General features: G+C 45.7%; 1 protein-coding gene across 1 annotated transcript in view; it reads left to right on the forward strand.

The window, feature by feature from the left end:
* The window catches only part of POLN (DNA polymerase nu), a 1535958-nt gene that overhangs the window by 451382 nt on the left and 1062323 nt on the right, over nt 1-22253 (forward strand). The window contains exon 8 of the mRNA XM_069630227.1: nt 9889-9972. Within this exon, the coding sequence (XP_069486328.1) occupies nt 9889-9972 (84 nt within the window). The remainder of the gene's footprint in view (nt 1-9888; nt 9973-22253) is intronic.

Genomic DNA, 22253 nt, shown 5'->3' on the forward strand with positions numbered 1-22253 from the left:
GTTTAGGGTAGACATTCTGTTGATGAAACTGTCGTGGGTGGAGCCTGGATAGTTGGCGTATACTGAGGTGATGATTCCCTTGGCATCACATACTACCTGGGCGTTGATGGAATGCCGGTGCTTGCGGTTTCTATAGATGTGCTCAGTTGCCCTGGGGGGACGTAGAGCCACATGGGTGAAATCAATGGCACCTAGCACTTTGGGGAATTGTGCACCCTGTAGAAGTCCTGGGCAACAGCCTGCCTTTCTGCAGGTGTTCTGGGCAGGTATATGTGCCTGCGGACTGATGGCCGTGCAGTGATGATGGCCAAGACCTGGTGTAGGCAGCGTGACTGCGTGGCCTGTGACACCCCCCCCACTATGGCACTTGTCCGCTGAAATGATCCAGTGGCCAGGAAGTGCATTACATTGAGGACCTTCTCCAGGGGGCTGAGTGCTTGGGAGCACAGGGTGGTTGATGTGAGGTCATCCTCCCACTCACTGACCAGGTCGAGTATTATGTGAGGTGGAAACCTGTACCTCCCATACACATGGTCATCAGGCATCCCAAAAAGGCTGGTTCTGGGTGTAAAAATTCTGGCCCGGACTATCCTCCTCCTGCGGTATCCCACGGCCACTGCTGCTAGGAACGGTATGTTCATCCTGGCGTCTGAGCTTGTTTGTTGTTTGCGTGCACTTTTATGCTGTGCGGGTGGACATACGCCTACTTCCTGCTGGCGTACGTGTTTCCGGATTGGCCACGTTCGTTTCCATGAATACGTGTTGTAGGCGAGCGTGTGAAACTTCCCACGCAGCCCAGGAATACCCGTACCCAGCCCAATCGCGTGTGGTACTTCTCACGCACCCCTGAAATACACGTACCCCGCTCCCCCAGGCCCGATCGCGTGCGAAACCACCCGCGAGCCCCTGAAATACACGCACACGCTCCCCCAGGCCCGATCGCGCGTGATACCACCCGCGAGCCCCTGAAATACACGCACATGCTCCCCCAGGCCGATCGCGTGTGAAACCACCCGCGAGCCCCTGAAATACACGCGCCCAGGCCAATCGCGTGTGGAACTTCTCGCGCACCCCTAAAATACACGCACACGCTCCCCCAGGCCCGATCGCGTGTGAAACCACCCGCGAGCCCCTGGAATACACGTACACGCTCCCCCAGGCCCGATCGCGCGTGAAACCACCCGCGACCCCCTGAAATACACGCACATGCTCCCCCAGGCCGATCGCGTGTGAAACCACCCGCGAGCCCCTGAAATACACGCGCGCAGGCCAATCGCGTGTGGAACTTCTCGCGCACCCCTGAAATACACGCACACGCTCCCCCAGGCCCGATCGCGTGTGAAACCACCCGCGAGCCCCTGGAATACACGTACACGCTCCCCCAGGCCTGATCGCGCGTGAAACCACCCGCGAGCCCCTGAAATACACGTACATGCTCCCCCAGGCCCGATCGCGTGTGAAACCACCCGCGAGCCCCTGAAATACAATCGCCCAGGCCAATCGCGTGTGGAACTTCTCGCGCACCCCTGAAATACACGCACACGCTCCCCCAGGCCCGATCGCGTGTAAAACCACCCGCGAGCCCCTGAAATACACGCGCCCAGGCCAATCGCGTGTGGAACTTCTCGCGCACCCCTGAAATACACGCACACGCTCCCCCAGGCCCGATCGCGTGTGAAACCACCCGCGAGCCCCTGGAATACACGCACACGCTCCCCCAGGCCCGATCGCGTGTGAAACCACCCGCGAGCCCCTGAAATACACGCACACGCTCCCCCAGGCCCGATCGCGTGTGACACCACCCGCGAGCCCCTGAAATACACACACACGCTCCCCCAGGCCCGATCGCGCGTGATACCACCCGCGAGCCCCTGAAATACACGCACATGCTCCCCCAGGCCCGATCGCGTGTGAAGCCACCCGCGAGCACCTGAAATACACGCGCCCAGGCCAATCGCGTGTGGAACTTCTCGCGCACCCCTGCAATACACGCACCCAGGCCATTCGCGTGTAATACTTCTCGCGCACCCCTGAAATACACGCACCCATGCCATTTGCGTGTGGGACTTCTCGCGCACCCCTGAAATACACGCGCCCAGGCCATTCGCGTGTAATACTTCTCGCAGGCGCACCCCTTTGCGATGGTTTTGCGATCTTGATGGCTTTTCCTTGCGCGAGGGCGTTCTTGGCGGCGTAACTGGCGCTGATGCAGGGTCGCTGCGCCACTCTGCGCCACGTCTGCTTTTGGAGGTGGGAATCCATGAATACGCTGTGCGCGGAAATTGATTTTATCGCACGCGGCTGGCGCAGACATTCGCTCGGGCACGCTGTGCGCCAGCCGCGTGCGACACTTTTGGGAGGAATTACATGAATCGGCCTGATAAAGTCATTTGTGATGTCTTGCGGCATTTGCGCCCAAAACAAGAGTCAGAAGAAAAAACCAGCTGGCCTTTTACAACCTTTGGATATTCCACCTACACCATGGCACACCTTATCTTTAGACTTTATTACTGATCTACCTCCATGTAATGGATTTAACACCATTCTAGTTATCGTGGATCTTTTTTCCAAGATGGCCCACTTTATTCCTTTGAAGGGATTACCTTCTGCTTCAGTTCTGGCCAAGGAGTTCCTCGAAAACATCATTCGAATACACGGGTTTCCTTCTGTATTGGTCTCTGACCGAGGTAGTCAATTCATTGGTCAGACGGAGAGGACCAACCAGACTCTTGAACAGTACCTTTGTTGCATGCTTCACCAGACCGAAAGTAATTGGAAAGATATTTTATGGATTTTCGAATATGCCTACAATAACTCTGTACATTCAGGAACTGGACAAAGCCCATTTTATACCATATATGGACACCACCCCCGAACCTCAGAACTCGATTCGCCTCAGCACTTTGAAATGCCTGCAGTTAGTCATTAAGTGAGTTAGTCATTTACATTCTACTATTACACAAGCCTTCAAGGAAGCTACAGAACATTTGAAGCAAGCAAAAGAGAAATACAAGAAAAATGCTGATCTACATAGAAGTAAAACTCCACAGTACCAAATTGGAGATCAGGTTTGGCTAGCTACAAAACACATACCTCTGAAAGGAACTCTGACTTTTATTCCTAGATATTTAGGACCTTACACCATTAAGGCCATTATCAACCCGGTGGCCGTCAAACTGGAATTATCCTCCAATATTCGAATTCATCCGGTCTTTCACGTTTCACTTTTAAAACCAGTTCAACCAGGAACAAGATTAACCAAACCACCAGATCCTATCTTGATAGATGGAGAACCTGAATTTGAGGCGAAAAACATCCTGGACTCCAAGGTGGTTAAATCAAAACTTTTTTACTTAATCGTTTGGAAAGGTTACGGGCCGCAGGAAAGGTCATGGGAGCCTAGTGACCACGTTCATGCACCACGATTAGTGAAGAGATTCCATCGGGACTTCCCAGATAAACCAGGACCAAGGGGAGGAACAACCTTAGGAGGGGCTTTGCGGGGGAGTGCTGTCATGATGCATACCCCCGGGCATCCAGACCATGTCCATCAGCCCCGGGAGCAGGCATCATGTTGCCTTGAGAAAACCCAGCAACCCCTGCTAGGGGCTGTCTGGGTTCAGACCTGGCGCCTATGGCGCCAGGCTCATATGGGACATCAGTCCTGGCGCCATAGGCACCAGGCTCATACGTGCACACTTACCTGATGCAGACCATGCTGCAAGAAGATCCAAGCCCATGTGAGGCCTGGAACGGACTACTTTACCTTAGGGACTATTTTGTTACTCGGGTGTGGTCGGGGAGGAATACCTACCTGGGACTACTTTGAAGGCTATTTAAACCACGCCCGAAGAGCAGCACACGCTTCGCGTTATTCTGCATCCAGCAGTGTAACGTTCACCGTGCCAGCAGCAGCATCCAGCCTTCTGCCACGCCCGCCTCAAACCTGGAGCACCTAGAAAGAAGGAAAGAAGCAAAGGTTAGAACAAGAGTATTACCAGATTTCTTACCTGATTCCGGATTCATCGCATCTTCAAACCAGAGGAAAGACTTTGTTTTAAAAGCGTCGCATCACCAGCAGCAGCGCCGCGCCGCGCCATACTCACCGTTCCACGCAGCATCTCTTCGATCCGGCGCTGTCTCCTTCTTTACATCGCCGAATCCCGGCACCTAAGGGGGACAAGAAACCACAAGGTGAGCAGAGAGAACAGATAGAGACAATCTCTTTAACCGCCATATGCTTACCTGATTTTACCGCCGGAGGTATAATTCATCAGCGCGCCACATCTTCTTATGCCGCATCTGTAAGATAAGGAGAAAGCAGCAAGTTTAACCCTTGGCATTATTTACCGGACAGTGTTGGGTAACACAGACTTTTACCGGAGCGCTTTCAGCTGTCAATCTTCTTATTGGTTCAAAGCTGCAAGATAAAAGAGGAATTGGACAGGAGTGAACTCCAGACATTTTGTACTCTTACGAATTATATACTAACGGCTCTTCGCCAGGACCTTTTGGAGTCAGGATTCGTCTACAACTCTTCCAACATCCTCAGGCCAGTGAAGTAACTGGTCATCAACGCGCCCCTGCGTGCTTCGCAGGGTGGAGAGCTCATCCTCCAAGAATATAAGGTGAGATTGCTGAGAGGGCGCTTCAGAGGTGATTAGTGGGGAGGACAGTGGGGGTGCTATCACTTGAATCCACAAGTGGCTAAATCCATCTCTCCACTTGTAGGAGAATATTTCTACGGGTCAAGCTGACAAGATTAGGAGGGCAGATCCAGTCAGTCATCGCTGCACTACGCATCACGTGGGTGGAGGCCGCAGCAGTCCGGGTCCGACCGACGCCCCTGTGAGTACAAGGTGAGCGTAACAGAGAGGAAAGGAGGGAGCAGGTGTCCCAATGAGGAGGATCTCAGTCTTACTGGCATTAAGGCAGAGATCATTGGAGGCCCACCATTCCTGAATTGCAGACAGGCAATCTGGTATGAGAGAAGGAGCAGAAGTGGCTGAAGGGAGCTTGAAGGAGAGCTGAGTGTCATCCGGATAACACTGAAAGTTAGACAATAATGTAGAGATGCCGTGGGCGAGAGGTGCTAGGTACTGGTTGAAGAGCCGGGGAGAGAGGTTATACCCCTGGGGAACACCACAAGTAGAAAGAGAGATAGAACAGAGGAAAGACCCAAGTTGGACCTGGGATAGTCGATCAGGGAGAAAGGAGGTCAACCAGGAAAGGGCATGACCAGAGATACCAAGGTTGTCGCAGAGGCAATTGAGCAAGATGGCGTGGTTGACCGTGTCCAAAGCAGAGGATAGATCAAGGAAAATGAGGACAGAAGGAAGGTTAGAGTCAAGATTAGAGAACAGGTCTTGCAGTAGCCCAGATGGATTTGCATCACCTTTGGGCTTGAGGTTGGATGTGGAGGCACCACCATATCTGATGGATAAGGCGATCCGATAAAACGTACCCAAACGACAGGTCGTGAAGAAGATGACCAGAATCACCATGTCATAGAAACCGGTTGACCATCTCAATGCATGATATCCCTAAAGGAAATACGGGATACGTGATCTCATTGAAAACCTTTTTGTCGAGAGTACCGATTTTTCTCCTCTTGATTGGAGTCTTCCACCAGACCTATCTGGTGCAAAGCAAAAATACAAAATACAGGTTACCTAGTGTAAAATAAATTACAGGTCCTGTAAGATCTATATTTAATCATTACATTTTTACCTATCTTAATTGATTTTTACAAACCTGTGTTGAACCATACATTACCACCTGATCTATACAACATGCACACACTCCTTTGGAGGTGAATAAAGCAACAATACGGCCCTGTGCCACAAGGAAATACTTCCTCCAGGAAATGTCCATGTAAGCTATATAGACTTGGTTCAACATTTTATCTGTTTGTAAATGCTGTAACTGTATACATTGTAGATGCAGGAACAGTCTTTTTTCCTTCATCTTTCCTATTAGATAGGCGGCGCATCAGCTTCAGCCCAGGGACAGTGACACCCTATACGGATAGGGTGTTCTTCCACCTAGGGACATTGGTAGCATACACATTAAATGGAAACAGTAAACTAGTATTGCTAGAAACTATCTTTTGTTTGTATAAGTGTTTTTGTATGATACCATAGTCTATCCTGACCACACAGCTTTATCTCCACCAAGGGAATTCTCTTTTGGTTTCCATGGCTCTGTGTTAAGTGGGGAATAAGCCATCCAGTGCAACACTGAGCAGATGGATCAGGTCCACCATAGACTTGGCCTACCAGGATGTTAGGCCGAATTGCATGCAGTACCCTCTGGGACCACCACATACAATTAGGACTACAGGTGCAAGTCAAACCAACCTTTGGTATAAGTCTGTACCACACAGTTTTTGGCAGCGAGCTGAGCAGCCAGGCTTATCTCAAGAATGAAGGTGAGCAGTACAAGCAATTACACAGAGGTCTTTCAATCACAGTGGTTCAAGTAGACACTTATATTCAAGGTTTCTTGGTAAAACACTTATTAATTTATTACACAATCATTTGGAAAACATTTCACTAGATGGATGCAACTTAATATTATAAACAAATACACTTCAATACGAAACTCTAAGATTTTGAGACAGTTTGAGCTCCCCTGAAATAGGAGCAAAATAGCAGTTCAGTTACTTAGAAGTGAGCAAAAGGAACAAGGTAAGTAGAATAGATTACATATATTTCTGAAACAGTGCAAATAGTTTCAGTTCACCAGAAGAGTTCAATCCAAGTCAATAGGCCTGTGCCGAGGTCAATGGTCTAGTGTTCTGGATAGGAAAGAGCAGTTCTGGTATCAAACGGTAAAGTCTTTGCAAGAGTTCTTAGAAGTTGTTAAGGCGAAAAAGGAACATTTGTGGGGTCACCAGCTGATTGGGCCTGCAAGTTATTGATATTGATATTTTATTTCTATCGCGTTCGTACACAAGTGTTTCAGAGCGCGACAAGGCAAGGGAGGGGAACAAGGGGGGAACAAAACAGCGATCTTACTAGGCCCAGTGACATTGAGAACGTGCAAGTGCATGGGAGAGGGGGGAGAGGAAAAGTACATGGAAGGGGGAGAAGTGGAAAGTGTGAAGCAAAGGAGAAACAGATAAATAATGATAAATTATATAGGCAACAAACAGTGGTAATGCAGCCAGCAATTTGCAAGTGCTAGGTTTAAGGCAGCAGACAGGGTAGGTCTGATAAGTGCAGGAAGAAAAAGGAGGGGCTGTATGGGTACAGATACAGACCACAGTGCAAGGGGTGGCCCGGAGGCAGTGCAGGAGAGTCGCAGGGTGAGCACGTACCTGGGCCCGGAGGACAGAGGGTGGCCAGGTGCACGGTGCCCAGAGAGAACAGATCAGCAGGGAACAGGGGGAGCGAAGGCAGAAGAAAAAAGGAAGGTCTTGAGGTGCTTCCGGAACCGGAGATGGTGCTCCTCAAGTTTTAGAGTGGCAGGGAGGCTGTTTCAGAGGGAGGCCCCAGCCGAAGACAGAGATCTACCCCCAGCTGTTTTTTTTGAAAAACGACTGACCCTTAGGGAGTTGGAGGCAGAGGAGCGAAGAGCTCGAGAGGGGAGGTATTTGCGGAGGGATAGCTCAAGGTATTTTGGACCCAGGCCCCAGAAAGCCTTGTGGACAATGCAGAGGGTTTTGAATTTAATCCTTGCATCTGCTGGGAGCCAATGGAGAGTTGGGAAAGTTGGGAAAGTTTCACAAACTTTCACCGCTAGAGTGGTGTTCTCTCAATCGGGTTGGCACAGTATCTTTGTATGAAGAAACAAATGCAGCTGAGGTCGTTGGTTCCTGGCAGTTCCTGAAGATCTCACTGTTCCTGAGCCTCAGTTGTGGGGACAAGAGGGAGGACGTCGGGAACCTCCTGCACGGCACGGGATCGTTGAAGAAAGCAAACAAGATGGAGTCACTTCAGTTCCAGTAGCTGTAGATTCAAGAACACAAACTGGTGTCCCTCTCCCTGGTTAATCCTACCCAGCCTTGAGAATGGTATCCAGGTGTTTTATGAGTTGATTGGTCCCACCAACTCAAAGGAAGAAGCCATCCTTGAAGGAGATTCTCTGTCGAATGGAGTTCGGCAATTTAGACCTGCAGCAGGACTTCACCAGGCAAACCAACTGTCCAGGAGTTGCAGCAGCCATCCTCTTCCAGCTCGTCTTCGGTTCTTTCGTTCCAGTGGTCGACTATGCTTTCCAGTCCAAGAGACTCCCCTTTTAAACAGTTCTTTCCCTTTCATTCCAGCCTAGCTGTCACTCGCCCAAGAGGGTGGCTGTCCTTGCTGGACAGTCAGCCAGACAATCATGCCAGAGTGCATTTGAGTCTCCTAGGAGACTAAGCACAGGGAGTTTCGGGCACCTCCCTCACTTCCTGCCCACCCCAGACACTCAGACACCAGAGGCGGTCTTCAGTCCTGAAGCCCGCCAAAGGCATACGAACAAAGGGACCAAACCTGGTTTGGCACACAGAGACAAACACTAGAAGGGCCTTTCCAAAAAGAAATGGCGAAAAAAGAAGACCAGTCCCTGTTTAAACAAAGGGGCTTAAGGCGCCATCTTGAAAAACATGGCTCCCGTGATTTTTAGCTACCGTTGTTCGCGGTCGGGAAAAGTCATGGTAGTTCATTGTAAAACCACTGTCACCAGCCTTTTCAATAGGAAAGGGTAGCATTTGACTGCTACATGAGTAGTAAGACACTTGGGATACTATGTAACCCCTCCAAAACTACATTGTAAGATGGTGTGTGCTGGGTCTATACATTTGGAAAGTCTAGTAAAGTCAATTTCACTTTGCATTCTCTGGGAAACAGTAGTTTATCCCAGAGAAGGCATTTAAACCTTTGGGAAGTCTAAAAGACATCCCTGTGTCACTGCACTGAAGGTGCTGTGTAACACACATGAAAACGTGCCTATGGAGTTATCTAAAACCCCATAAACAAAAGAAATAAACACAGAAAACAAACAGAATTTAAAAAGTACAGAGTCCAAAAGTTCAGCAAAAGAGCTGGGGATCTCTAAGGTAGAGAGGAATTAGCACATTTCTGAGAATTCTCCATAACACAGGACATGAACGAATCCATGACAGGAAGAGTCCTGCAATGCTGTGGTAGGGTGATAACGTAATCTTGGCCCTTCATCAAGGGATTCCCCATGAATGCCATTTGCATGGCAGTGACCTGGTTCTCCCAGGAAACCTGTATTTCCTACTATAAGTTACTTGATGATCTTCTGTCTTAGCTTGTGTTCATGATTCGATATAGTTATGCAAATAAAGGTGCCATGTGCACACTGTAAAATTGTTATTCTTATTTATAAGTAATTTGTCGAGTGCTGCTTCCAAGATATCATACGGTGAAATGTTGCACTAAGAAGCAGGAGGATGGGGTAATGCCCAGATTACTCACTGGTTCTCACATTACACTGAATCTTTCTAGAACTCGTCCCAATCCTACATCCAGCCCTGCCTTCCCCGGGTGGATATTACTTTGCATTACTGCCTTGATATTGGATGGTTTGTTCACTGATCCGGTCTTAAACCCCACCCCATTATGGGAGTGGCCATAGGGCAACCACCACATATTTCTAGAATTTCCAACCGGTGCCTTTCACTGAGGCAGGATGCCTCATAGTGTAAGGACTTGGACAAAGAAGAGCAAGACTCAGTGCAGCATGATTACCAGTAAGTAATCTGGACATAGCACATGTTCAAAGATAGGGTGACTTGCATTGGTTTTCAGACAATATATGTAAATGGCTACTTACTGTACTGCAGCACAGGTTTTTTCAATACAAATTACATTTCAATTATCAATCATAATGAAAGTGGGAAAGTACCTTTAATTAGCCTTTTACCCCATTTTTCAGCTACGTTTGAAAGAGCTGGAAAAGGAAGCACATCGATTAGCTGGTCAGAAGTTTCGTTTGACGAGCAGTAATGATCTCCGAGAGGTACTGTTTGAGTTGGGGGTTTCTCAGCGAAATCCATTCAATATTGTGTGGGGGTTTGGAGTTTGCTTTTAGTTTCAAAGAGTTGCTTTGCAATCAGTATCCACAATGTTGCTGTGAGAACCCTTTGACGATGTTCTATCCTTAAATGCTTGCAACACAAGAAGACTTTCTTCAGCTCCATTCTTTTTCCCCTTAACTCCCAGCTTCCATTTAATTTAGTTACGGTGGAATTCTGCTGAGAGCTGCGTTTTAGCAGCAGGTATTGACACCATGAATCAACTGTAGCGTAATAAGCATAGTGTTGTCATTGTAGTTGAACTGTAAAACGAATATACTACATGGCAGCCTGCAGTATCCATATGGAAGCCTGGAAATAATGTTCTTGTTACAGGGTAGTTGTGACCTCACAACTGACCTGAAATAATAAAATGACATCACAACTGCTCTTTAATCAGTTATTGTGCTTCTCTTGTGACGTCACAATGCCTTCTGCTTAAGCTAGCACAGAGCAGAACTCCAGGTGCCACTGCTGCACTTAAATCCGTGACACGCTTTTCAAATTCCGTGCTTGTAAAATAGTTTCTATGACACAAAGACAGTAATTTGCAAGTAACTGTTTATGGTAGATTGTTTAATTTGTTCAATTGTAGAGTTTACCACGCTAGAAAGAATCAGCATGTTTTTACTTATTTAAAATACAAAATTACATTTTTAAAAAACATATTTTATTGATTTGCTTATTCTATTTTTCTGCATCAAATTACAAGCTTCATGTAAGCTTTTTAAAATGCAAACATCTTCATTAATTATATGGAACAGCAAATGGAAGATCTTTTACATTGGAGTAAGCAAGAGACCAGGTAGTAAAGCAGATGACACTGTATGGCCTTGTATTGTAAGGAATAAAATACCCCCTGCTATGCGTAAGTCACCTCGGAGTTCCGTGACCCAATAGAAGAACAAGTTTGCACTCCTCAGTGACTTGCAAAAGTCTTACAAGTACAGTAGGGGGTACTTTATCCTATATGTTACATGCAGGCTTTTATTCAAACATTGTAGGCTTCCATATATTCTTACTTCATAGAATAGGTAATCTTCCTTGTCCAGATGCTAAATTCTTTACTTAATGACTGGATTCTACTGTGCTTCTTCATTCACTGTAGCCAAGCATCATTGGTGGAGTAACATCTTGAGCTCCACCAAAGTTATCATAATGAGAACTAACGGTCGGTAAGCTAATTTGGGGTACCTCTCTAGTAGCAAATTGCCGTAGCAAGGGTATTGCAAAAAGTCAGGTAGCACACTAAAGTCCTTTACATGGGGCATTATCTTCAATTTGGAAATTCAGAAACAAATACATTTTGTTTGTGTCATTGGGGACAAATGACACTTTACTTTTATTGTGAAAATGGAGCTTGATGTTTCCACTTTGCCTCTCTTTAAGCGTCAAGTTCTAAACTAGCCAGAACTTGTGAAAGGGTGATGACTCCCTTGGAAATCCAAACAGGAAAGATTTGAACGTGAGACACAGTACATAGCATCTAAGCGAACAGGAGAGGACAAGAAGTAGACATTCAAGAGAATCACAACCACGGATATCCTCAGTAATTTAAATCACATCACAGAAGCCACAGATTACCTAGATGAATTGCAGACTCTTTTAACCCTCAAGCCACAGTGTACAACTTGCAATATGGATACAAAATAAGCATTCATCCAAATCACCTGAATATATTGGAATATATATTGCTGACAGTGTCTTAGTAGCTGGAGGTCTGTATTGGACATACAAGCTGCACATCACTGTAATGTAACTTTCGTACTTGTGGATTCCCCATTAATATGCTGCCAATGCTGGTCTGCTTGGAGGGGGCACAGTATGGACGCATTAAAGAACACAGTGCGGTCAATGATGGGGAAACTGGCTGCAGGGATACACACAACAAGGAGCAGGAGAATGTGCATTCAGATCAAAGGAGCACAGCAGAGGAACCGTGCAGAGAACCCAGCAGTAAGTCTTTCATTGCTACTCCAGTCTGGAGCTTGAGAAGTCAGGACCACGCATTGCTCCCACAGGTCCAGTTACTATAACAATTGCAAGAGGGCTAACAAATAATTTGTCATCCATATTGGATTGATGTTTTCACTCAAACTGCAGCTACCACTTCTTGTGATGTTTTACAATGGCAAGGTCACAGCTACATTTGGTAACATGCTTTTTGCATGTATGCATACATGTATGCAAATAACATTTTAAAGTGCAAAGCTAGATGGAAAGCAGTAGTGAGCTGTACATAAGAAACACACCCAGTGGATTACAAGTACTGATGCAGGAGTAGCAGCAGAGCTAGGGTGGATACAGAGAGCAGACGAAAGAGTGGGCTCATATGGCAACATTCGGGTTTGAGTGGAACGATCAGCAATTGCCAAGATGTTCTTTGAAGAGTAGGGTTTTTATCTCCTTCAACACTTGCTCTGAAAACCCTAGTATGAAGGCTCACTTCTTGATTGAATATTAAACATGACTATGCTGGATGTGTTTCCCCTTGCAAGCCTTTGCCACACACAGAGAGGCTCAATCCTACCTGCTGTTTTATCTGCATGGACATCGTCATTGAGGCCCTGACTGCTGTTTGTTATTCTCATACACATTGCTCCCGCAATTTTTAACTGGTCTTTTTTCATATACTGGAAATGTTGTAGGGTGGAGGTGGCTGTAAACAAGTAATTGTGCCCTACTCTGAATTGCTCTAGTGAGGAGATCCTTACTGCTGTATCTTTCCACCATATCAACACCAGCCACTGGAGCACAAGTAATGTCCCTGCACATTAATGCCACCCTGATTGAGGAGGAAGAGGGGTGGATACAAGGGGCCCAGGATTCAGATGTACAATCCACATTGAGGCAGCTCCCCCAACAAATGTCTGCATTATGCTTGACAATTGACACCATAGATACCCATTTAATTGAGACACATACAGATCTCGAGTTAAATAGATAAATTTAAGATACACGCTGGCTGACAAATTGACTCATCAGTGTTGAACAGTAGTACTAGCTAAGTGCAGCTAACACAGGCCTAGAGTACTGCAACACAATATATGATAATGTATGTCTCTTCGAAATGCCTACAGCATCGAAAGCAATACAGTGGGTTTCTTTTATGGAGCATTTAATATATTGGGTTGCTTTTATGGAGAAATGGTTGTCAACGCTTCTGAATAACACCTTTTGATTCACAGCTTAAAATACAAAGGTGGTAATTTTCCTCCTTGGTGTAAATTGCCCAGAGGAAACCTACTACATTTGCACTTTGGTGAAGACATATTCCCTACGCACAATTTTTCAGAAGTGCGAAACAAAAGTGTAAATGAGTCATAATTGCATTTATGTTCCATATCTGGAGCTGGAGCTGTGTTGCTGGAAAATCTTTCGGAGATGTGCTGGATCTGTACTGCAAGGGACGCTGCTGAGGCTGCTCTGTTTGTGCTGCGTGATCCAGAGCAGCGGGTGGAAGGCTGTACTGCATAAACTGAGGAGCAGCTATGATCCCTCCGGTCCTACTGCTATTACCCTTCCTTAGCTCAGCATGGCTGGTTTGTTACCCAAGGACTACTGACACACGGGGATTAGTGTTGGCAATAATAAAAAATATAATGGTTTTTATTGCACAGTTACCTATATCACAATAAAGAAATTGTATTCATAAAATTTGTATAAGAACATGAAAAAGCCCTTTTGGGCACGTGGGCCAGCGGATGTCCCCCTGGCCCGTGCCGCCTTCTTATTTCATGACTGTGAGACAATGTTGTTGTCCTGTTCTTCTTTTTGTGTCTGTCTCTTGTTTCTTTTTCCTCTTTTCCGAGTGGGTGGGTTGGGTGAAAAAAAGAGGAGTCTTCTGCATTCACAGAAAGGCAGGCTCCTCTGCACTCTGTGAGGAGAGCTGGGCGAACTGGAGACCCTTGCTGGGAGGGTCTCCTTATTCACGCTCTGTGACCTCAGGTCATTCAATTGGTGCAAGTTTGTATCCCTGCCAGCCGGCTGGCACCGACAAAATCTACATATGTGTGTGCCCTGTCTTCTCTTGGAATCCCCCGCTTCCTTTCCTTTCTTGTTCTAGAATGTTCACACCTGGGCCTTTTTAGCACCCTGGTGCTAACATCCTACCTTGCCCCTTTGGATCACCAACTGGTTCTTTCTTTGCAGTCTGGCTGCAGGGGGAGAGGTTGGGGAAGGAAAGGAGAGGGAAGTTTGGGGGTGAGGGGTGACAGGCGCATTTTGTGTTGCACACGTGTGTGCTTTTGCTATTATTATTGTACAGCTTCTGAAAGCTGTATGTACATATCGTGACCACGCCTCCCCTGCTTATGCCCCCATGACCGTTAGCTCCATATGATGCACTATTACACACCGCGTTGCCTGTGCTGAGGTGCTTTTGCTCATCTGAGCATTTTGAACGTGAGGCTGCACGGTGAATTCCCCACATCTAGCTGCTCAAGACTCTCGCAGCGTGTTGCTTCGTTCCCAGGAGGGGGCGGAGCCTTGTTTCTGATCACGTGAGGAGTCACGTGACCCAAATCAGCCTGAAAACGCATTCACTGTCACCCTTGCGGCGCTGAGCCCGGAAGGAGTAGAGGGCGACGGCTGTTGTGCTGCTGTTTGGCGAGCGGGGACGATACAATCAAGCACACAACATTGCCAAGAGTCGTGTGGGAGGCAGTCCTCGGCGAAACTGAGAGGGGAGAGGTAAGTCCTCTAAATGACCGACCAGGGCCCACAAACACGTGCCAAACTAAAGCATTCATTACAAATGCGAGATTATAATGTTAACACGAGGTCATCATGTGTGCTTGGGGGGGTACATGACCAAACAGGGTCGCTTGATGGATATGATTGGACAAGAGGAGCGCTCGATGAGCATGTGGAAAGACAAACATTGTCATGTAATCCATCTTATGTGTTAAACCAGAAAGCCTGTAATACATCAGTACTGCACCCAATATGTGAACAACCAAAAACTTTAGTACACATTGTGTCAGAGAGACTAAAGATTTTAAAAATAGACACCAGACCAGCCGATGAAATTGAAATGTCCCTTAAACGTCCATGGATAAGAAATGAGCATCCACTTGGTTCTCTAGCGGACGCCGTCGCTGGCGCTTCGCTGGTTGAGGCGGAGGTCTTGCCCCGTGTGGCAGCCGTGGAAGCTGAGCTTGGAGATATCGCAAAGACAACGATCGACGGCCGGGCGCTTTGGAACTTGGAGAACAACAGGGAAAGCGCCACAGACGTGATTGAAGTGAACATAACGGCCTTCCAGTCGCCGTTTGATGTAACTGACATCGAGTTACTAGAAATAGAAGTACCTGCAAACCAGAGCGACTCAGGCCTGGTCAAATTCACTTTTCCCTGTAATGTCCATGATGCCAGCTCTAGCGTGACCAACCCTGCACATCTTACATCCACCACACGTGATGCAAATCGGGCTCAAGAGCAAATGCCTAAAATGCCGCAAGTGATAAGTACACTCAATCTAAATCAAGAGCCCCTGTTGGAAACAAATAAACTAAAACCAGAGAGAGGAAAGGGTGTCTCTGGCAGCCTAATACAAAACACGTCGTCAAGACCAAACTCCAAATTGGTACTAGCGGAGACCAGTATTCCAAAGCTAAACACTTTTGGAGTGGACTTGGCTGGTCGTGAAGCTAGGCTGACTGAACGCCTAAAAGCCGACTTTGAAAAAATGAAGGAGCGCCTGTCGGAGAGCTTCATAACCGATAAAAATAAAAAAATAAAAATAGTGTGCTCCACAAATGTCAAATCCTCGATGGATGAAGGGACATATGACCATCAGAACACAGTTTCGAATATTACAGCCCGACAGTGTTCAGATGACCAAACGCTGAACAAAAACGGCGATGCTAACTGTGGTGAGAATCCGTTTCCGCGGAATCAAAACACCACCAATCAAGCAAACACTCTCCACTTGAATCGTCCTATAAATTCTTCGGCAGCTAGGATCTCCTCGTACTGCTCCACTCCAAATACACAACAACATACGAATGCAGCTTCGAAGTCGTGGAAAGGGACTGTGGATCACGGAGTTCAAGGCATTCCTGACTCGAGCTTACTGCTCGATGAAAACAACTCAGCTCATCACCACAAGGAGGCCCCTTCGTTTTCGAAATCAAATCTGTCAGCTGCTGCAGCGATACAGATACACAATAATGTCCTCGCAGCAACCTCACTAGCATTAATTCCATTCACAAAACTATATGAGAATCTCCACGAAGCAGTCCAAAACAATGGTGCATACATGGTCCAGCTTAACAACAAGCTCACAAAACTAGAAACCATGAATTTAATGCTGCAAGATCGTCTGGATAAAGAAGCAGAAACCTCTAAATTGTGGCATAACAGACTGAATGAAATCACAGGAAAAGACACTGCGGAAAGGAAAACAATGATGGATACACTAACTGCATGTACGAACCACCTGATGGAAACTAAGAGCGTAAAGCAAGCTAGTTTGATTGAATTTAGTACTATGGAATCTAAAAAAGCGAATTCCAAACAAAAATCGCCCGAAGCGGTTGTGGCTTTCACCTTGAGTGACGGGGGATGCCAGCTAAATTGTGGAAAGGGCATCAAGATCCCTGAGGTGATGGCGACTCCTGCAGTCCAGAGTGCCGTCATGTCGAGCGAGTCCACTTCCGTCATAACTGCTAAACAACTCCATAGCACCTTAAATGCAGTACTTGTCCCTGATTCAACTGATAATGTAGTAAAAATAGTAAGCAAACAGCTTCTTGAAACAACCGAAATACCTCATTCACCAGATGCTGCTCAGTGCTTATCAGCCAAAACATCATTTGGAATTTTCAATGGGCCTGCTAAAACGCTGACGACTAAGATCCTCATGCAGAATCTACAAGGGACCAGCTGTGGTCCTACTAATAAGAAACATAAAGAAAAAAAGAAGCATTGCACAGTAAACAAGCAAACCAGTAAATCAAAGAAGTTTATAAGAAACTTGACTACACCTGTTAAACTGGGACTCTTTGAAAGAGGTAAAAAAGACGAGCCAGCAAAACCAAGAACCACAAAAGAAATGAAACTGGTGGGATCTAAACCGACTACACCTCTAAAAAACAATTCTAAAAAACGTCAAAGAATAGACTCGGATGTCGAATCTGACCACTCAGAGTCGTCATCTGATGACTTATGCAACCTCTCTACATATTACGACGAGAACGAGGAAAAGCCAAGCGGTCAGGAATATCTTGACACTATAATCGTTCAAAACAAAATGGAAGGCGAGGCCAAACTGGTTGGCAAGACAACATTAAATCCTTGGCTCGCTATCCCGAAGATTGGGAAAAACGAGACTGTGCATGAATATGGGAAATCGAGAGCAGCTGAAGTTCAACTGACGGGCAAATCAGTAGCTCCTCGTCAAGCAGTAAAACAAGTACAACACCCGGTCAGCGAAGAGCGGAACCTAGTAATGAAGGAAACTCTGAACCCTAAACAAACGGCCGCCCAGAGACTTATAGTACAAAAACATATTGAACAAAAAACGCCCAAGGAGAACAATGCCATGATAGCAAAAATTCTTATTGAAAATGTTTTTGTAGACGAAAATGAGGTTAACCTAAATAGAGGAAATATCATTTGACTTCTTCACTCAGTTCCAGCATTAAGAACGGTATCCTCTCAGGACATCCAAATCGTTGAGTACATCTCTGAGATGTATGCAGACAGAGTCTACCTCCATATAAAATCACAGGCGGTGCGCAAGACAATTCTATCGGCAAAAGATGAACTCTTGTTTCTGGGCTTCGAAGTCTCTGAAGTGCAGACTGAAAACCCTTCCATCCAGTCAGAAAACAGACAAAAAGCCTTGAACGAGTCTGTCCACGCTAAACGCCGTGAAGAGCTACGTCAGCAGCTAATGACTGCTTCACGACCACAATCGTCGACCAGTAATTGGAAATCAGGAAGGACTAATCATTAGCTATGCCAGAGTTGGGAAGGAATCCCGCTAACATTGATTTCCTGGAACACTCGAGGATTCCATCATTTGTATGCTGACTTCCCGGACGATTTGACCAACAATTTAGCAATTTGTCTACAAGAAACATGGATGAGGACTACACCGACGAAAGATGGATACGTGACCCTGTTAAATCCGGCAAAGAAAAATGCACAGGGCCGTCCGTTTTCTGGACTCATAACCATGATCAAAATCGAAACCGCTTGGGAAATTCTCGAAACGGACAACCCAAATATCTTCGTACAAAGTACGTTATTACAACACCAAAACGGGAAAAACTCCAATAACCAGTACATCCTGCTAATTAACATATATTGGAATCCTGCTCAAATAACCCCAAAAAAATTCATATCTTCCGTAACGAAGATCATAGATAAATATCAACAAATAGATGGTGAAATTTGTATTCTTGTTTGCGGCGACATGAACACATCCTGGTTTGACTCAAACAGATGTTGCATCATAGAGACCAGGAAAGAACTGTCACGCCAACATTCGAGAAGTGCACTATGGTCACTCGCAATGGATTCACGAGATTGCGAAATGATAAATGGACGTGTAGAGGGCGACACACCACCGAAATATACCTGGAATAATATGGGCCACAAAAAAATTTTGGATTATTTCTGGATCTCAAAGCACTCATGGCATAAAATCAAGAACATGAGAATTTTGGAGACAATAAATAGTGACCATGATGCTCTAGTTCTAACTATGACTCTCCCTTCAAAATCAGATGGAATGAAAATGACCCAGAGCTTAGAGATAAATAATGGGCAAAATAGACTAAGAATAAACACTAAACAAATAACAAAGCTGGACAAAGACTTCCAAAACTTGACATGGTCCAAGGATACAGCGTTAAACTATTGTGCGCTCTTACCATGCAGGAAAGAAATTTCTCTCTTGAAGATGCCACCAGACAAAATACACGCTCACGATTGGAGTCTCAAAGTTAAGAAGGAAAAAAAGAAATTGCATAAAGACATACATAGACTAAAAATAGAGGGAGTGGTGGGTATTGATGCAAGGATAAAAAAACGCAAACAAAAATACCGCAATTGGGTGAAATCCTATGCCCTTATGCGCGACCAAGAACGCGGTGAAGCCATGTTGAAGCTTATAAAATCAAACAACTGCAGAGAAATTTGCCGAATCATGAACAAATTTTCTCGTAATCAAGCCGACACAATGGCTAGTGGAGTCGCTGAGAGTGCCTGGAAAAGCCACTTTAGCAAAGTGTTTGCGATTGAAACCAACCAAACGATGCCAGCACAAATAGAAACTAAAGCCAAATGGGACTGTAACGAGAACATCGAAGATATCATTGCGGCCATACTAAAGCTTAACAACTCTCGTGCAGCGGGTCCTGATGGCATCACAAATATGATGTTGAAAGCCAACAAACAAGAATGGGCGATCTTCATTAGTAACCTGTTCGCAAAGATCGCTGATCTTAGAAAAATCCCGCCCTCTTGGACTACAGCGATTATAGTACCCATCTTTAAGAAGGGAAATCGGGCGGATCCGGCAAACTACCGCCCAATCGCTTTACTCGATACAATCGGAAAGGCGTTTGCTGGCTTCCTACAAAAGAAACTCTCTGCTTGGGCTAAGTTGAAGAATATCAATGACTGCCGTCAAACCGGCTTCACCAAGGGAGTCGGCACAGAAATCAACCTGACCCTGGTAACCATATTAAAATTGAACTCCATAGAAAAACGGTCAAAATTATTCATGGCCTTTATCGATATGCATCAAGCATTCGATACAATAAATCGTACAAAACTATGGCTGAAGCTAACCACGTGGGGCTGCCCAGAGAACTTATTACAGCCCATTAAAGCACTACACACGATGACATCTATACAGATCCGACTAAACGAAAAAGGAAATTTATCAGACCCAGTGATGACACATAGGGGCGTGAAACAAGGCTGCCCGATTGCTGCGTGCCTATTTAAACTTTACATCGCGGACATCCCTTTGGCACTGAAAAATGTAAAGTGTTTTCCACCAAAAGTAAATGGACAGCACATCAATTGTTTAACGTATGCTGATGACATCGTTCTGGTTGACACAACCCAGATAGGACTGCAACGCCTCTTAACTAAACTACACCAATATATGACTACAAATGACTTAAAAATAAATGTAAATAAAACTAAAATAATGCAAATTGGATCGGCCAAAGGCGCCAAAAATAAAAAATTTGTGTGGAAGATCGATGATAATCCAATTGCTGAAATCAACGATATCCGATATCTTGGGATAACGATAAATAAATCGATCCGAGAATGGGGCTGGGTACAGGATATCACACAACGTATGAAAACGCTGGCACTTCAAGGTCGTCGAATTCACAATCTTTATGGCAAATTTTCACTAATACCTGTCAGAACATTTTACTATCAAAAGGCAATACCCGCCATCACCTTCGGGGCAGAAGCTGGGTGGAACTTAGACTATCAAATTTGGGCCAAGCTAGAAAGCATGTTTTGGAAGACAGTGCTACAGCTACCAAAACACGTTTCAATTATTGCCATTAGACACGAGTTGGCTTTAGATGAATTATACTCTAGTGTCCTTTGGAAATCTCTAGCGCTCATACGAAAGATGCAGATGCCAAATCCGGAACCAGCATACGAAATATTTGCTACATCAAACAGACATCCGCACACAGATGTAACTTTAAAATGGGTCCAAGGTGTAAGGGAGATCATGCTTGCTGCAGACATCAAGATGGAGCTGCTCCTTGCGCAACCCCAAATTGCAAAACGCAAGATATATGAATGGGCCTGGATGACAAACTTAGAAAAACTAGATGGGTTAGCTTCTGCACTAAAACTTGGACCTATAAAGAACCAACGGAACGTAATGCCAAGCTATTTGGTGCAATTTCCATCACGTTACCATCGAGATAAATTTCTCCGCCTGCGACTAAATGTCGTTAAAGTAAAGGAAATGTTATTCATGAGACATGATCAGGCCACTTTGGATAATATCTGTCGACACTGTAGAGCTGCAGTAGAATCCTCTAGACATTTAATAGCAGAATGTGCAATCCTTAAAGATCTACGAACACTCCATCTAGCGAAGTTCGCGCCCTTGAACATGAATATGGATGAGTGGTGGGTTCGCGTTCTAAATGGAAGCTCGGTCCACTTGACATGCGCAGTGATAAACTTCATGGATTCAGTGATATAACGTAGATGAACAGAAAGCGATGTCGAAGATAGCGATGAGCAGCTAGACCGCCAGACTATAAATAGAGATGGGAAAGGGAAAATGGGAATAGTGGTGAAGTGAATGTTTTGTAACAAAAAGTGAATGTTTTGTAATAAAAGTTTGTAATAAACTATAAATTACAAATAAAAAAAAAAAAAAAAAATTACACACCGCTGGCCCTAAGATGAAGAACTATGGTCCCTGGAGTCCTACTGTTATTACACTTCCTTAGCCCAGCCTTGCTGGGTTGTTACCCAAGGGCTACTGACACACAGGGGTTAGTGTTGGCAATGAAAGTCTCTGGTTTTTATTTCACAGTTACTTGTATCACAATAAAGACATTTTATTCATAACATTTGTATAAGAACATGAAAAAGTATTTTTGGGCACGTGGGCCAGCGGATGTCCCCCTGGCCTGTGCTGCCACACTTGGATAGGTACCCGGCTGTCCAGGCCCCCCCTCCCCAAAAGGTTTCTTTACTATTTGCATCCTCTTTACATTAGGGTGGTGATAAATTCATTGTGCAGCTTTTCTGTGCCTTTGTCACATCATTGTGAAAGAGTTCCGGGACGGCAATGGATATGGCGCTGTGCTTAATAAAATTGATGCCCCTGCTAATGCAGAATTTTTCCAAACCTTTGTTAAGCTTTATCCTAGTGATGTCTATCGCTTTGTATGACACTGCTCCCTGCCATATTATTCTGGGGATGATCACTGAATAAAAAATGTCGGTGTCCTTCCAGCTGTGCAATATTCCTGCTAAGGATGTACATATGTAATTGAGCGACTCTCTTCTCCCTTTCTGCACCAGGTCGTTGCCGTCTAAACGACACTAAATCCGCCAATTTATCATGGATCTCCACCCATTCTCTTACTGTGGTTACCATCTACCGGCCTCGTGGTCAAATCACCTCATTTCTCTCTGAGTGGGCCGACCTCTCCTCCTTCCTCCTGGCCTCTACCACTCAACTCCTCCTCCTCGGTGACCTCAATAT

This window comes from Ambystoma mexicanum, chromosome 6q, assembly GCF_040938575.1.
Source record: "Ambystoma mexicanum isolate Mex_15411 chromosome 6q, UKY_AmexF1_1, whole genome shotgun sequence".
NCBI classification, from domain to species: domain Eukaryota; kingdom Metazoa; phylum Chordata; class Amphibia; order Caudata; family Ambystomatidae; genus Ambystoma; species Ambystoma mexicanum.